At 44.4% G+C, this 17,998-nt stretch overlaps 1 protein-coding gene across 4 annotated transcripts in view; it reads left to right on the top strand.

The window, feature by feature from the left end:
• Hth (Meis homeobox homothorax) overlaps positions 1-17,998 on the top strand; it is a 388,286-nt gene that overhangs the window by 245,703 nt on the left and 124,585 nt on the right. For all 4 annotated transcript variants that reach the window (XM_070670915.1, XM_070670914.1, XM_070670913.1 and 1 more), the window contains one exon: positions 3,971-4,119. In XM_070670915.1, coding sequence (XP_070527016.1) covers positions 3,971-4,119 — 149 coding nt within the window. The remainder of the gene's footprint in view (positions 1-3,970; positions 4,120-17,998) is intronic.

Here is a 17,998-nt window from a genome sequence, read left to right as displayed (position 1 = left end):
CTCCGCGATGTTATCTCGTGGCCTGCGAAATTTCGCCCCGACGTCGTAAAGCCTGAAGCTACGATTATGGCGCGTCGTCTTCGTGACCGCGAAACGCGATACTCGAAGAGGCGTATACGATGTCCCATCTTTTTCTTTCCCCCCTTCTTTTTCTTTTTTTTTTTTCCGCACTTTGCCCGGCGATCTTTTTTACGCACGTGGCATAGTCGCGACAACAAATAAATGTCTTAGTATCCGGTGCGCGTTCTCTACCTACACGCTTATATGCCGGAGGGTCGCGCACTTTCGGGCTCGCATCTAAAGTCGTACGCCGCGCGAAGAGGAGTTCGAAGCGGATTCGCGTAGCTGGAAGAAGCGGTGAATGAGGAAGGGTATTAAAAGGAAAGGCGAGAACGAAAAGACAAGAAAGCGAGAGGAAAGGACAGGGGGCAGGGGCAAGGGGGATGTGAGGGAGGCGAGAGGGAGCGAAGGAGAGAGAAAGATCCTCGTTTCGACGGGATGGGAATAAGGAGCAGTTTATTTTCGGCGACCATATGTGCCGGTTATTTCGACAGTTTGCGCGGCCATCCAAATAGAGGCTGCGGGCTCGTCTTCGAGGAAGATGTTCCCGGCTTGACGTTCTATCTCAATATGATCACCGGCATTGATTTCCCCAGAGATTTCAAACAGTCCGGAATTTAGTTATATACATGTGTACATATATACACATATGTATATAATTTTATAATTTTTATATTTGTGAATTAGCGTCATAAATTAATATATAAATTATAGGTGCAAACAATTCGATAAATAGCGGCGACTATGAGCTCGTGTATATCGCATCTCTTCTTACCGAATTAATATCCCTGCTTGAAAGATAATTGAATTGATTGCCGTTGTCATCGCGATGTATTTCTAATGAAAAATCTTCTAAATTTAAGAATGGGGCGGGCGATAAAGATTGACTCTCTCGAAATAGATTATCGCCGGCGTGTGAGGTTTCACCCATTCTCCATTCGCTAAGTATAGCTACGACAGGTCGGGAGAAAGAAACCGGGCACGCCGTTCTGGGGATTCGTGGATCGGTCGAAAGCGCTATTGGAGAGCGTAGCAGGCGAGCGAAAGAGAAGGCAAGCACGAGCAATGGGATGGCATAAACATATAATTGGCCGCACTTAAATCTCTATAACATGGTAGTAAAAATGCGCGGTACGCCGCGTAAATCAACACGCAGACGATATAGCTTCTACCCCCGTTACCGCCATCGTCATTGACGTCTGCCATGAGCGTCCTCGTAAATATATCGCGCAGGGTGCACGTGTGAATGAACGCGCATATGAATGCATTCACTGAAAGGTTTTTGTACCACGATGTATAATTAGATTGAAAAGCTTGTCGATCGTCACGATAACGTAACCGCTTTCAACTAAAAAGAATTTTATTTTTATTTTAATTATAATGTAAATTGTACAAAAATTTATTTCTCAATTTTATTAAAAAAATGAGAGATTACTATGGTTCTATTTGCGAGTTCACGAATAAGCTTACTGAAACGGACGTCCTCGGCGGAGGTTGTCGATCATGATCTCGATCTCGTGACGCGCGTTCGATCGCAACGACGAGAAACGACATTACATTATCGATGACAGCTTGTGGGCGGACGATCGCGCGTGAAATACCAGTACAACTGGATTACATATGTACGCTAATATATCGGAGAGTATCTAAAGTCAAATAAGATTTTAACGAGCTGTCATGGATAACCATATTATACATTGTGAATGATTACCGCGATTAAAACGCAATATATTTCTAATGCGGTTTTACAAACATTTCTCACGCGCTAGCCATAAATTTTTGCTCTCCCGAATGTTTTCCATGGAATTTACTTTAATTACATAATTTTTTATCTGTTACTTAATTCCATAAAAATGCGACTCGTTATTTCAAAAATAAATTAATCGCGCTAGAAATTATTGTGCCATTAAAAAGGACGCAGTCAGAACCGCCGAGTGTGATGAACAATACTCTGACGAAGGAGACCATTTCTTTTGCCGGGACACCGATAGGTCGTCGCCGTACGGTGCCGTACGGCACAGCACGGTACGACTGGTACGCTACATTAACCCGATTCAGCGAGTAAATTAACTGCAATCAGAGGGACGTTCCCGTTAGCCATTCCGTTATTTCGCTAGCCACCCGCCGGTTCTATGAACTCGCAGGCCGCCCTATTCGACTTTGCGGACACGCCATTAACGGGCTTCTGAGTTGAAGAGAGGGTGAACGTCTAACGTCGTTTTTGCCGTATGCGCAACGACCGCCGCCAATGGAACTAACGTTCCAGATAAAAAAAAAAACAAATTTGATTAATGGGAAAAGAAAAGCCATCGGACTTTGATTTTTGTAAAGCTGTAATTAATAAGAATTCGTAACATTATAGCTTAATCAATAATTTACTCAAATTTTCGTTTCAGCAATACCGAAATATTTCGTACGTGCTTTTTGATAATTGCGAATCGCGACCGCGAATAATTATCATGCGGCGTTAAAATTTTGTCGATAAGTAACAATTTTCCCGGGAAATTGCGCTCCGTGGAATTTGTCGGCTCATCGAAACGAATCGCGTCACGGCACGATAAATATCCATCACGCCGAATCGTAGAGCCGAGGTGCCTTTTCTCGTTTTCTCTCCCTCGGAGCGTTTCAAGAAAGCGGCACACGCGAGAATACGTCGTACGTGGCACCAATTTCCATCGATCTCCCGTCGTTCCGGTCCGTCCGCTCTTACGACGGACAAATCTTTCGTTTTGCCTGCCCGTCGTCGTCCTCCCCTTGTCCGATGACGGTCCGCTCGTCGAATTCAAAGTTAATCTCAGGCACGAGGCCGTTCTTTGGCGAGCGAGAGGGGTGGGTTGGCAGCGGCCCCCGGGCGACCTGTCATCGTGAACCCCCTGGGAGCGCCGGGCTCACCCTGATCTCTCTGTTACGATAGGACCTTGGAAATCGGGGCCTTGGGCATTACGATAAGGCTCGGTCATTTATAATCCGCTGGCGTAAGTAGCCTTCTCTGCTCTCCTTTCTAGCTGATTGCGAAAAGAAGGAATGAAAGGAGCCTCGGACTTCCGGCATCCGGGCTCGTTGAGAGATTGATTCGCCGGAACATCACGACAACGAAATTGCGTTTTATTTCATAATTATCCGTCAGATATAATATATGTCGTAGTAGATCACGATCGCGTTAATTAAATTATTTAAAAAAAAATTGTACCTTTTAAAAATTGCAAATAAAAATACGTGACCCGTTCTTCATTCGCGATAACGAATTAGCTCGTTGATAATATGAAAATATGACGTTACAGCTTCCGAAAAGCCTAACCGAAAGCGTCTTAATATCTCTCATTACTGTCCCGCTTTTTGAGTCCCCGGTGACTGTGCAATTAAAAAGCTAAGATTGATAAATGACGGAGAATTAATGCGAGCGGGTGGAGGAGGAGGAGCGAAATGGGACGAGGAGGAGGCAGGGGTACGTGGTTCAGCCGAGAACGAAGCGTGTGTACGGGGTTCTCCGGGTCGAAGGGGGCCGGGTGATTGCGGGTGGCTTAATGGTGTTTGTATGCATGGGAACCAGCCCTAGGGTCGAGGTAGTTATCGCCCACCAGGGTATGGACCGAAAATCGGAGCGCAGTTTAAACGCGTCGGGGATTCTGCTTCGACGCGCGAGATATCTCGCGATGAAATCGCGAGCTGAAATTAATTTCCCTTTGTCCGTCACATTTTAAACAATTAGGCGAATGGAGCTAATGTACATTTTATTTTCCGCGCGAAAGCTTTGTCATGTAAGACACTTAGGCATTTAAAAGTGCTCGAGAATATTTGTCCCGCGTTTATAAGTAGATTTATGAAATAAAAAGAATCGGGTACGATTATAAATTTGCATTGATTACCGAGACGGCACGTGATGACCTTGGCTCTTCTCTTAATGTTGCAGGTGACGCGAGTAACGCGAGTATCGGTAGCGGCGAGGGTACGGGCGAGGAAGATGACGATTCTTCTGGAAAGAAAAACCAAAAGAAACGGGGTATCTTTCCAAAAGTTGCGACGAACATCCTCAGGGCGTGGCTCTTTCAACATCTTACGGTAAGTGTCTTCTTCATATAGCGCGTTGACGACGTTCTCTGTTTCCGAAAGATATTAAATGTTGCGATGGGGCGGGATGTCAGTCACTTTTATTTGCGAATGTATATTTTTTTCATACATATATTATTCAAAAAAGTAATATGAGGAAAAACATCGTCGTTGAGAGGTTTATTTATATATAATTAATTTTTTTAATTTAATTTTCGAGATTTTATATTATTACTGAAATCTGCGGGCAATCGACAAATAAAAAATAAATAAATAAGTAAAACGCGTACGCCGTCGAACGAAGCGAGAAAAACGGTAAAAAAAAAAAAAAAAAATAAATAGGAGAAAGAGAAACGGCGGGAGACTAATCTCGTAATGCCGAGATAAGGAACGATCCGTAGCGCGATGGTAGTGGTGGCTTTCGATTCTACTGGGGCCCGCCGAGTATCTAATGATTCACGGGTAATCTGAGCCGCAAAAAGCGCAACGCGATTAAGGGGGAGAACACCAACCGAACCTCGGCGTCGGCTGCAACCGCCGCAGTTGCGTAACGTTGCACGGCTATTCCAGGCGCAATACATTGTTCCTCGCTGTACAAGTTCCTCTCTCTCTCTCTCTCTCTTGCTCTCTCATATTCCGGACACCCCATAGATTTCGGGTGTGATCAGGTTACCTTGCGAGAGCGGTAATCATATTGCAGCTCGGTTAATGCCATTACCGCACTGGGGGAGGTTGGCAGCTACCCTCGAAATCACCCTGCAGCCACCTACCGTTCTCCCCCGTCCTCACTACCCCCGTTTTCCCTGCTCTGTATCGCGGCTTCAGCAACCCCCTAACAACGTGTATTGGATATGACGTCGGGGATAGTGGGTTCATGGTTTAATGCATATACGCTGTTTGCAGGATGACGATACCGCACTCGCTCGTAGAAAGACGAGCCCGCGGTCGGCGCTCCTCTTGCTTCTTGGTTAATCGCGTCGTCGAGAGCTCTCGCGAATGTTAACGACCTCACACGCGGTGCCCAAGTTAAAAGGATTTTAATGTAAAGCGACGATGCATCGGGACTCGATGCGCCATCCCTCGACGACCGAGTTTCGATGTCTGTCGATTCGTTCAAAGTTTGCTTCGGTGTACGTTGGATTCGCAGAGAATTTTACTCGATATACGGCGCTAATTCTTGATGCGCTTTACGTTCCAAATACTCATACGTGTCTATCAACTGTCCAAAAATTTCTTTTTCATAAAATCTAAATTATTCACGAAAAGGTGTAATTTCATTTATTAATGTCATAAAAGTTTTAATGATACGAAATTAAATCTCGTGGAGCAAAATGTAACGAAATACGAATTTGTATTTTTTTTCGCGCGATTATTGCAAAATGAAAAATACGTTTGTTATAAATGTTAAGAAAAAGAAAAGAAATAAAAGAAAAACTGCGTGTCTAAGATACATGAAATTCGTCCGCGAGCGATTATACGGTGCCATCCGCCAGAAATTACGGAGGTTTTTCGCGACAGTCGTCTCGGGAAGCGCCGCATTCGTCTCGGCGTTATTACGAGCGATTAAGCGACTATATTGCGTCCCGGAATTCATTCGGGGGGAGGGGGAGGATGCACTGGATACATATTACACCTTAAAAGAGTAACTGGCACGAACACGAACTCGTGTATTTACTCGAGTGCCAAGCTCTTTAAGCGCTTCTTCCGACGTTTTATCCTTTTTTTTTTTTTTTTATTTTTTTATTCGATGAATTATGATCTCCAGATTCCCCCCGAAGTATTCTAATTTATTGTTTTAATTTCCTGCGCTTTTCTTCGCGTCGATACCGCCGCTCATTTTTAACAATTTTCGAGAGGTTAATGATCCGCGATTTCGAACGCGAATTTAATATGCACGCGATATCAAAACGTGGTACACGAACAACTCGATAACCGGAAAATTATGACACCCTACGAAAGTTCCTCGATGTTTGCGAGTCGAGGCAAGTCGGTGGTATCCGCCATAAATTCATTGTGTCCGATGCGAATATGCCGATCGTCGCTCATTCCGTTTTCCATCGCATAGAAGCGTCGTCGTCGGGAATTCCAGGTCGTGTTCAGCCATCGGCTGCCATCGTTTAGCTTAGCTGGTTTAACATTCGGAATCGCGACATCTCGCGCCAAGGAATTTGTTGGGGCGCGCCAATGGTCTATCCCGTTTCGTAGCAGCTAGTCTGCATTGACACGGTAGACGGGAAGCAGCCGAGTGCACCGCGGTACGCTTGAATAGACATAGTTTATGTATACACATAGTTTAGATAGATGGAAAGGGAAATAAGTAGCGCTCAATGGAAAAGCGAATACCGAATAGCGTGTCGAGCATTGCGTTAAAACGCGATAGGTGAATATAACGGAAACGCCGCGGCGGGGAAAAGATACGGGTCGGATATAAAAATCGCAGAGGAGGATCGGACGTTATTAGAAGAAAACGTAGGAAATCACAATAACGATTTGCAATATGATTTCAATATTACAGGATTGTACTGAAAAATGCGAACGTTATAAGCAAAGAGGAATAGAATCGTAATGTAGATATGATCTCTCGTCTATTCAATGCATACTTCGATATGAATTGGAGATGCGAGTGGAACGAATAAGGACAAGTGACCATATTTAAATGCAGCGTTTAATATTTTATAAGGTGCGGTACTTTTAATAAAAAAAAAAAGAGAATAAAAAAAATCACATACTTGACTGAGCACAATAGTTTTCAATTCGCTTTACATATTTATAATATTAAAGGAATTATTAATAAATTATAATGTTCTTAAGCGCGAGAAATTCGGCGGGAGGGTCTTACACTCGCGTTCTCATATGCATAAAGAAGGAAGACTAATATTTGTTACCATTCTACAATGAATAAGGTATAAGAAAGAAGAAAATCGTGCGGTTCAAACAATCGATGTATCGCGCAAAACGGATTTCGTGTGCACGATGCCGGAGTGCAACTGGAGATTAATGGAATTTCCTAAAAGCAAGTTTATGTATTCGTTGGTGCAGATCCCCACACAGAGCCCGCATGTTTTGCTGCGTTACGCTGACTCGGCGATATTTTCGAAAATCGCGACGCTTGCCAATGCCCGATAAAAGTTTCGTACGGCACGAACGTCCGGCGCGGCTGCTGTCTCTTTTTTTTTTTTTTTTTTTTTAGCGGATTGTTTATCGTCGCGTATGAATAATGTAATAGAAGTTAAGTGCATCGAGTCTCCAGAGAGGAAGTCGATGGTGATCCCACTCTCGTTATAAGTACCGTTTCATGCGCTCGCAAGGAGACACGGATCTTTCCCCCGTCCTTCTCTCACTTCATGGTGCCCATTCGGATCTCCTATCTCTTCCTCGCCCTCTCGCTCTCTCCGGTTGTCATTTTGAAAGCCATCCGCCGACCTCCCCCTCGCTGTCAGTCCGACCGTACATACGTCCGTCCGTACAACCGGCGCACCAACCAACTCTGCGACCCTCCCTAAGTTTAATTAGACGGAAGAGGAGCATACATCATGGTCGACTCCGTGTCCCGACCTTCCTCGGGCGGCGGAGTTGGGCTTTCCAGAATTGTGGCTACCGACCTAGTACTTCTCCCCTCATCGCTCTTTCTCGTATATCCTTTCGATGTTACGTGATATATCGTTGAATTTATAATGCACATTTTATTGCTTTAAAAATAATTTAATTGGTTAATTATCACTTCAAACAATTAAATTTTTATTAACCACTTAAATCTAAATTTTAATTACATATATGAATACGGTGAAGGGAACGTGTCACATTCGTTTTTAATTTTATTATTTTTTAAATTTATTAAGAAGTAGATTTCGCTGTCATTTGGATTAATTATCATGCATTGAAAATGTTATGAATTAATTAAATTATGCCGTTTGTTAAATAATCACGATTACGTGATAAATCATCTTAAACTTTTCAATTTTTGATTTCTATACTGAATTAAACGTAATAAATATTATTAATTGCAATATGTAAGCGTTGGCGAATGTAAAGATAAAACGGAGAGATAGAAGAGAAAAATAAGATCGAAAATAGAATCTACATATATAATCCATTTTAATTTACTCGAGAGACATATCCGTCTAGTTTGCAGTTTCCTGCTTCTTTCACTTGGTCGTTCCTTTGTTTTTCAATTTTCTATCTCCATTTTATTCCACTGTTTCCCTATCTTTGTTGTCATTTCCACTATCTTTTCGCTTGTCGACCATAACTTTATTCGCACACCGTAGTGCTGTTCTTGTATCAATGAAAACCTTCTATGAAATTACATTTGCCAACTCACTACTTTATGACACTTTGTTTCATTGAATGTTGTTCACAATTGTTTTTCTTAAGTACAAATTTATTGAGTGCGTGTATTACGTTGAAATTGTGTGAGGCAACGGCATAATTTATAAAATACATTTCCGAATTCATCGATATTAAAACATATACGTGAAATATACATATATTATGTATATTACATTGTTTGAGATTAAAAAAAAAAAAAAAATTATTATTAACGTTTTGTACATGAGAATTAGCAACGTGTGAACAAATTACGAAGTTACATCTGGCGTACGAGAGCAGATACATATTGTCTCGGTAGTTTCCACATTGTCGTAATGGGAAAACGGAGTGCAGTCGAGGCAATCAATAAGCTATCTAAGATAGGTAAGGCCAGGGTGCTGCAAACCACAAACCAGCAATGCCATTACCTGCATGCGGTAGAGTCCTACAGACCGAAACGTTAACATCTTTCCATCGGGATCGATAATGAAACGCGCTTCATTTGCTGCTCGCGCGCCGGCACAGCAATATATCTTGATACGATCTTTAATTCATCCATATCGCCATCAGGGTATGATGTAACGCGGGACGTGCGTCTAATACTTTATGACGCGATAAAGCTAGCAGGTAGCTCATACGGATCTTATTTCTATGCGTTTGGCTGATCAAAGAAATTAGCCGACATTGTGCGAGAATATAAATTATTTTTGTCAGACGAGACATTCGTCGCCGGTCGTTAAGTATTGTAGAAGTCGCGTATTTTATTTTAGAACGGCGTGTAAAAAAAGTATTACGATGCCATGCGAGAAACGGGAACGGCGAATTTTCTCAGACGTAAGTTCGCAGCTGAGCGCCACTGCCGGCAGTAGTCTCCGACGTGCCAGTTTTCGCGAAACGACGGCCGCAAAAGACGCGGAACTGCCTTCACCCCGGATATCTTAAACAATTTGCATAGACAATCATAGCGGCAGTTTTTTCGGCCGTAAAGGGGCTCTCTCTCCGGCACTCAACTTGACTACCACACGACCCGTCGCGCGGCTGGCAGTGCGCGCCGCCCTCTCCGGTACTATCGGAGCGTTTTATGCCGCCATAACCGTAGCGCGGCATGGCCCACTTAGATCTGCTATCTCGGTCCCGCTGCGTGCCGGCTGACATCTATTGTCCCCTTGGCACCCCTGGACCGGCTATTATCCACCTGCTTCCGGTACCACTCGCCCGTCCTTGACGTGCCGTGGGTCAAGGTCCACAAGCTTGACCTGTCTTCTGCCGCGTTTTGCATCCGTTCCGCCTCGCTTTGCGATACTTACCGCGAAAAAGACGGACGCGCGTCGCGCGGTCGGACAATTCTTTCGCGACGCGGAAATCGGCTCTCGGAGGCGACACGATACGCCCGTTGTCACCCTATCGGCTCCGTAAGACATGGAGGAGACGTTTGCATACATCGACCGGCAGTTTTCCGCTCGAACAAATCCTTGAGCCTTCGTTTCTTCTTCGGGAAGTCAATGCTCGCCCAGGCCCCCTTGTATCGTCCGTTCTTCCGCTCACTGCTGCCTTTTCTCCTCCCCCTCCCGAGACGTCTTTTATTCCGTCTGTGTTCCCTGATCTTACGACGTGCCTACAAAAGGATTCTCACGCTCGGCGATGTCGCTCTTACAATGTATAACTATTTGCGTATCCGCGGATTCTTCGTCATTTACATTTACATTAAGATTCATTATTACGTGAATTTATAGACGTCGCGGTAAACATAAAAATAAGAATCAAATAAAATTAAGCATAGTCAAAGTATTTATAAATAAATGAAAAATAACCGGAGATAATTTTTATACTTATTATAGAATGTAAAAAATTAAATTCACGTAAGAAATGTTAAAAAAAAAAATATGTTCGATGCGACGGATACAGTTGTGGCGTATTTACAGAGTTAGTTAAACTGGTATCGGTATTATCGGGCCCTTAGTCTTTCTCCGTTTTGCCTCTCTTTCAGTCAAGAGGACGATTACGGAGGTGGCGGAAAGGTCAAACCAGACGACGTAATTTCCTCTCTCGGGACTCGCCAGACAGCTAGCTCGAAGCGACATTTCTGCGTCCTCTCGCTCGTCCTTCAGCCCTCATCCTCCCGTCCTCCTCTACATCTCTCCGATGAACTTACAACCTCCAACCTCCGCCGTTCGGCACGGCGCGCCGTGGGGCACGGCAACCCCTTTTGCCGTCGCAAGTTTTGCTTTGCTTACTGGCGCCGCCTCGCCTCGCATTTGAATATAATACTTGGCTCTCGTCGGGCTCGCGCATCGCTAACCGTGACGAGCTGTAATTATGTTGATACGCGGCCATTGTTACGTACGTCCTGCACTTCGAGCTGAATGCCGAAACTCCTTCTTTTCCTCTTCAAACTTTTTTACCGCTCTTCATCGATATGCGCTCGCCCACTCGTGAGATTATGGATAGATGCACGCTACGAATGCGTCTCCGTTCAATTTCGCGACGCGTCCGCTCGAATCTCTCGAGCAGCTTGATAAATGTTGCGCGACAAAGTTTTAATGTATATAAGGAAAGCTTAATTTATAAATAGCTATAAAATATTTAGTTATATATCTGTTTAAAAGTTTTTTTTTATTTAAATGTATTTTAATTTTATTTAAAGGTATTAGTCGAGAGAAAACCGATCTTTTTCCATTTTGCGAATACTTTTTACAGAGAGAGTCAGAGAGAGAGAATGAAAAATAGAAAGATAGAGAGAAAAGAGAGAGAGAGAGAGAAAAAAAAGAGTGACCGAAAAAGAGAAAGAATTTTGAGTGCCAGGAAGATAATTGCAAAAAGTACAAGCGGTAACCTTCGTTGGAATCGCCACGAGCGGAGCGTCGCTTCTCGCGCGACGATCCTACGTCGAGTTGTGCCCCCATCTCTGCGTAAGGGGGGTAGTGTGCGGAACTGGGATTAGACTGTCGCCCCGCGACAGCGTAAGCCCCTATTTTTGCGAAATTTATCGCCGTTAATCCTTCACCCCTCCCGCGCGCCATTCCGTCCCTCTCCTCCATCGGCCGTTGTTCTCTCGTCGTGCTCTCCGCTTTTTTCCTCTCTTCCTCTCTTGTCGATATGAAAAATAATAAAACAGCCCGTCTTTATACACCCGGGACCGAGCTCGCCTCTGTCTCTCTCTCCGTTCTCCAAGCCAGAAGCATACCTACTCGTCGGCGAATAATCCCGCCTGGATTTAAAACATTCGTATCTTGAATATGCATTCATAGGTTTAAACCGAGGGCCGGTACGCGTAGATCTCGTCGCCGAGCGGACAGAGAAAGGGGAGAGAAAGTCGCGCGCACGTATCCGCGCCTACACGTGCACGCACACACGCGCGTACGTCTATCCGCACACATGCGGCATCAGGCACGGCACTGAGCCTGGTATTAACTCGGCCACTCATTAGCCTTTCTGGTTCTACTTGTCGCTCGACGTAATCTCATGTCCATCCCAACCGACCGTGTAGGCTTAACTTTGATGCAGGGACATCGCTAATTCCCGGTTGCTTTCGTTTTGGACTCTAGAACTGCTGTACTGATTTCGCAGCGCTATCAGTCATCCGGGCCGTTTCTCTTTTTCCGAATCGTACGATTGATTCTTATAATTAAAGAAAAATTACTTTATTGTATTTGTTACGTGAGACACAATATGCATTTTTTTAATTTTTTTTTTATTTTTTAATACTAGGATAAATTCTTGACGAGAGCGATTTTTTTCTTTCTCCCTTCCCCCCCCCTTATAATAATCTTAATTAATTTAATAATTAAAATAATAAAAAAAACGTATGTATACGCATGTACGCGCGATGCATTCACGTAGCAACGATTTTCTCGCGCCGACAAGCGTTGATTATCGATAGGAAAATCTTGACGAAAACGCGTACCTTTCGTTCGTACAAGTGTCCATTATTGTAAGCTATCGTGGTACACGATCGATGTCGCGATACCCCATCATCATCACTCAACCACGTCCGGTAAGACCTTCTTTGGATAATCGCTTAACCGTCCGCAATTATCGCAACTTCGAAAGCACTGGGGTCGGCGGACGTCCCAAGAGGCACCATAGCGGATTTATGGCATGGTTCCACGTTGTTCTCCGTGCATCAGGATACGGCGGAAACCAAGGACAAAACGTTGCCCTCGCTCTCTCTCTTTCTCTCGCTTCGGATCCGCGTGCTTGCCCGTCAACGTTAATGATCGTTCCGCGAACGCCAATCCCATTAAGGTGCGTTACCCGCGCGCGATTCCCGGTAGACCTCTAAATTCCTTCTAGAAGTCTAGGTAAGGATACAAAGATGAGAAACGGAGTGCGAGGTATATGGGGAAGATTGGGCTTGGAATCTTCGCGATCCGTCTATCGGGGCGACTGTGGGTGTGGGTTTATTCGTCGGTATGCCGGGACGCTCGCGTGTGTTGCGCGAGAGTGGAGGATATCGGTGGCACCCCATTAAGGAGAGTGCCGGACATCTAGCCGTAGAATGCAGCTTTAAAGACCTCTATCGTGGTTATGGGCCGGGGCGGCGATCCGGACGTATGCGTGCGTAGGTTGCGTATCGAATCGTACCTGTGCTTACAACGTGTAGCGGGCCGAAGTGGCATCAATACTTGATGCGCCTCCGTACGTTCCGGCTGTGTTTATCTTCCCTTCTCTTTCCTAGCCCGGGCTTTTATCTTTCTCCGCTGCCTACACGCCGCACGGGGTCGGCCCGGGAAATGATTGTAACGGCCGGCGCTTTATATTATTCACATTACATTAAGCACTTTCTCGGTGGTCGCGGGGAACGGGCCGCTAAGATCCGCAGACGCGATGACGCTGCTCACGGAGGGGGGAGAAGGAAACCGCGTTTGTTCTATTCTCGTTGCCGGGGAGGTTGCGGTACGTACATTGGGGTGACACTTCAATACAATCGATCTATTATGGCATCGGACACTGGCTCGCTTCGAAGGACAAGGCGAGATTTCGATCTCTATGAACGGGGCTACCTTTCGACGACAGGAAATAGCGTTCTCGTCAAGAAATAATATCGCTGTTATTTTTGGAAGAAGCGCGCTTTTCGCAGTCGTGTCACGTTAAAAATAGAAAGCCATTTTCTTTCTTCAAACGACGTACATTTTTCCATCGCTGTAGCAAAATATTTTTTACTGTTTTGTAGAAAAGAAAAAAAAATCAATTACCAGGGCAGATAGAATAATTTATTGAAATGTATTAACTAGTGCTTTTGTAAGCATATATAATTATATATTTTTTTTTTTATCCGTGTTCTCATTTCGCGCATGTAACGATCGTTAATCTCGTTAGGCGCATTTGTAAAATTAATTACCCTGGCGCTGACAAAATATCAAATAAAACCCCGAGCGCGTTTTCAATTGATATAATAAAGGATGCGAAACAATAGAACTTGGAATAAATTACATCCGATAGACTAGCGCTAGCGAATTACACCGGAAGAGTAAATGACTACGCACCGTGAATTTCTGTGACGTATAATTAACCAAACATTAATTAATAATTATTATATACAATCATGCATAATCCAACGCGCCGTTTACGTTTCGATATTCAGGCATAATTTACGAATTGGCTGATTTTGTAAATGAAACGTTACGCGTTACGTGCTTTTTTTTTTTTTTTTTTTTTTTATTTCCCTCGAAATAACGTGAGGCTTCGAAGTGGAGGCGAAACGCGAGTGTATGCTCGATGCTACTCAATTCTATTTCCAAGTAGAAAGTTGCTCGTCTTTGTATTTGCGTTCCTCTCCCGACTTGGAACGCAAGGACGGGACTTCGGACAGCCGAAGCGAGTCACGTCAGATTTTTGCGGCATCTTCGTCGGCGGACGACACGACGGTGTCTTCGCCGCTCTTGTACCGGCACCGCCACGATTGGACGGTTAACGAACCGGCGAGGCGAACGAACCACTGCGGCGATTCGCCACGCGCTTCTCTTCTCGCTTCGCGCGCATCCTCCTTTTATCGGATTGGGCGTCCAGAAGACGAAGAGAACGAAAGAGAAAAGCGAGAGTCGCTTCGCCGGCTGAACGGGGCTTAGAGTGGATCCGGATTTCACGGTCTTCAGACGGTATCGTTCCCCGTTTTCTTCTTCTTCGCCTTCTTCTTTGCTCCTTTCTTCATTCTTACACGGCGACTTCTGAGAGGCGACTCGTTTCGCGGTCGATGCCGCGTAAATGCCCTCCGCGGCATATCCCGCGCGAAAGAAGCCAAAACGAGAGAGGATCGCACTAAAGAGTCGGTCCGGAGAATCTCCGATTGTCCGGGGGTATCAGGAATAACGTTTAGCGCATTAAATCCGATCTTTATTTCGTTTATGTGAATCACTGATATTAAAATTACACACGTGCATACGTATGCTTAAATAAACTCAATTAAAAAACTAGATTTTTTTTTTTCATTAATTTAATAATGTTATAAATTATTAAATTTAATACTTTCAAAATTTTATCTTTATTTCACGCTTTGAATAAAAATTCACGTAAGTGTAATATCTACGATAATTTCGTCTAAACGATTAATTTGGCTTGAGTGAAATACGTCAGTTAGCGTCTCGTTTAATTTCGATTAATGAAAATGTCCTCCAAACATTCTGAAGTTAGGAGTTCGGGGAGTCGGTTTGTATGAAGGTCGAGACAATGTATCCTCTCCGCGGCATCTCGAAATGGGAACCAGGCGGTCTGCAAGACGCCTCAATTGCGGGAATCGAACCGACTGGGTCTCACACGCGCGCGATCCCGCCATCCTTTAATTCAGGCTGACAGGTGAATTCCTCCCGCGCGCTTCTCTCCCTCCGCAACGACGCTATCCCTCGGGGTAAGATAGATCCGTTCTCAGGATTTCCTACGGGATACGCTGGATCTTATATCACGGACGGCCATCTCTATATAAGCAATTCCGCTCTTCGTCCTGCCTCATTCGAATCGTTCTATAGCGCGACTATTCGATCTTCCGGGAATCCAGATATGCTGACTCCGGGATAGCTAACGCTTCTTGGTTGTTACATTAAAGCTCTTAACTGTATGTCTATCAACTAACAAAAAATTTCGGAAAGAAAAAAAAAGAAAGAAAGAAGACACGACGAGAACGTTGCGTTCACCACTCGGTAATAACGGAATACAAATTTCGATAATTATTTTGAGATTCCGATATCGACGATAACGACAGTAATTGATGGCGTCGTTCAGCTTAACCACCAAATTTTTTTTTTTTTTTTTTTTACAATCGACGTTGGAGCTGCACTGAATTCACGCTCGTTTTTTATGCGGTTGAGAGGAGAGAGATCGAAATCTGCGCGGACACACAGTTTCAGCTCTCGGACATGATCGGGATTCGCGGCAATCGTTTCTGTCTTCAGGCAAGATCGAAGTGGACCGATCTTCGGAAGGGATCGAACGCGTTACTGGCGCTCGGCGTACTCGCATGCACGGCGCTCTCGCGTCCGGAATACCGACGTCAAATTACATTAATCGTAATATCGTGAGATATAGGCCTGTGCCACATGGAGATTGCATCGGCAAAAAATTCCACAACGCGGTGCATGTTAATTGGACAAAAATCTGGCTGGTCCACGTCCCCGTTCTTGTCCGTTGTTCGGCCCCAGTCGTCGCGGATCGCGCGGATCGCCGAGCGTAGAGAGAACATGACGAGATAGGGATCAGCTTTCGCTTCTTGTGAGCGTCACTGTAGGTAAGGTACGCGTATACAAGCCAGGTTAACCACTGAAGAAACAAGGTATAACGATTTTACTAAGTATCTATCTTTTTCCATTTCCTCCGTCTCCTTTAGTTTCTTTTTTTTTTTTTTTCCTCCGTCTATTTGTTCCCTCCTTCGTCTTTTTCTGTACTTCTTTCACCTTTCCCGCTGTACGCACAATTATGGAAGCGTATTACACGAGTACATGACGCTTTTATACGCGCGTGTGTTTCTGCCAACGTGTACGTGCGGATACCTCGGTACCGTTGTGAAGTTCAGCGCCGATGCGTCTGACAAGAGAGAGAAAGAGAGGAAAAAGGGAGAGAAGCCGGCTAGTGAAGAACCATTAGTCATGATTAGGCCGTTGACATTGACGCCGTGGCTGGACGGCGAGCTTGTGGCTCCGGGCAGATGGAGTTCTTTGATACACGCGAGCCAGGTCGCGCACGGCATGATCTTCGCTTCTCCTTATCTACGAGTTATCTCTAGAGACCAGTCGTAACCGCGTATGATTTAGCGACGTTACTCACGCCTCGCGCGAAGAACCGAAGCGCATAAACCTCGCGGATCTTAAGCGAACACGGTTCATCGGCATCGGAAAAAATATTTCTGATTCTGGCTTTCTCAGTAGTTAAAAATACCTCGAGATAAATCCAGCTTTGCGTCAGAACTTTTTTTTTTTATTTTTCTTTCCATTTTGAAATTCTCACGCCACTGCTTCTTTGACACCTTTGAATTTAATGTGCGAATTTTTATTGCATTTTACTTTATTTTATTTTGTCGATTTGCAATATTGAAATATATTGTAAGAAAAGCTAAACAACTTTATCATGCAAGTTATAGTTTCTCGTTTATTTTATATTAAATTATGTGAACTATATTGGATAACGCCTCAACTACTTTTGACACGTTTTATCGATCGTACATGTCGGCGATACGCTTCTTTGAAACTTATTAAAACTTTCTTTTTTTTTTCCATCAAGATTTACAAAATGTTATGTCATTATATGAAATTTTACGTTGACTAAAATTCTGCACTTAACGATTTTGCGTTTATTTAATAATAACGCGAGCTCAAAGTAGCGCAGCTAGTAGGAAAACACGTCAAAGCAACGTGTGTTTGGCGGCGACTTCCCCGGCATTAACTTTAATCGCGAGCGTCCGCGACGATGACAGAGTTTTTGCGGACGCGTATTGCTATAGCTGAGTCGCGCGAGGGCTCGGCGAATCGCATTCCGCTGTCTTCACGAGTAAGAATGAGTGGATCGCGAGAACCGAGGAGTACGAGACCGTAGAAAACATCCGTGGACCGTGCCGGCTCATCAACGCCTCCAACTCCGACAGTGGAACCCATTGGCGCCCTAGAACAATGCCATCTGCATTCCGATCCTTCGCGCGCGAAAGCCAACCGACTGTCAGATTTTTTTCTTGTTCGCTGACACTGTTGAAAATGACAGGCCTTCGTTCCAAGAAGCATTCGTAGCAGGTTTAATCATCGCGGCTCGACTCAACGCACGGAAATAGCATATACATATATTTACAATGCATAAAATCGAACGCAAGAACAGAATAAATTATTTCGAAACTTTTTTAGTAATAAAATTATAACGATTTAACGATTTCGCGAATAAAATATAAACTCGATGATTTACGCGGTAAGAGAGGATTCGAAATGAGGGAGCAATTATTCTCGACGTATTGCATTCTTCAGCTCCGTTTTCCGGAGGCAGCGCTTGGCAAATACTGCACTCACGTGCGAGAGATATAACCCGGTCGTGGACCGATGAAAAAGTGAGGAAACGCGCTGCCGCTCCTCGCGCGCCAGAAGCGTTTAAAGCGGACTTGCGTGATTTATCAGCG

Source organism: Cardiocondyla obscurior, linkage group LG22, assembly GCF_019399895.1.
Source record: "Cardiocondyla obscurior isolate alpha-2009 linkage group LG22, Cobs3.1, whole genome shotgun sequence".
In the NCBI taxonomy this organism is placed as follows: domain Eukaryota; kingdom Metazoa; phylum Arthropoda; class Insecta; order Hymenoptera; family Formicidae; genus Cardiocondyla; species Cardiocondyla obscurior.
Note: the sequence above shows the minus strand (reverse complement) of the source record. Positions and strands in the feature narration are given on the sequence as shown.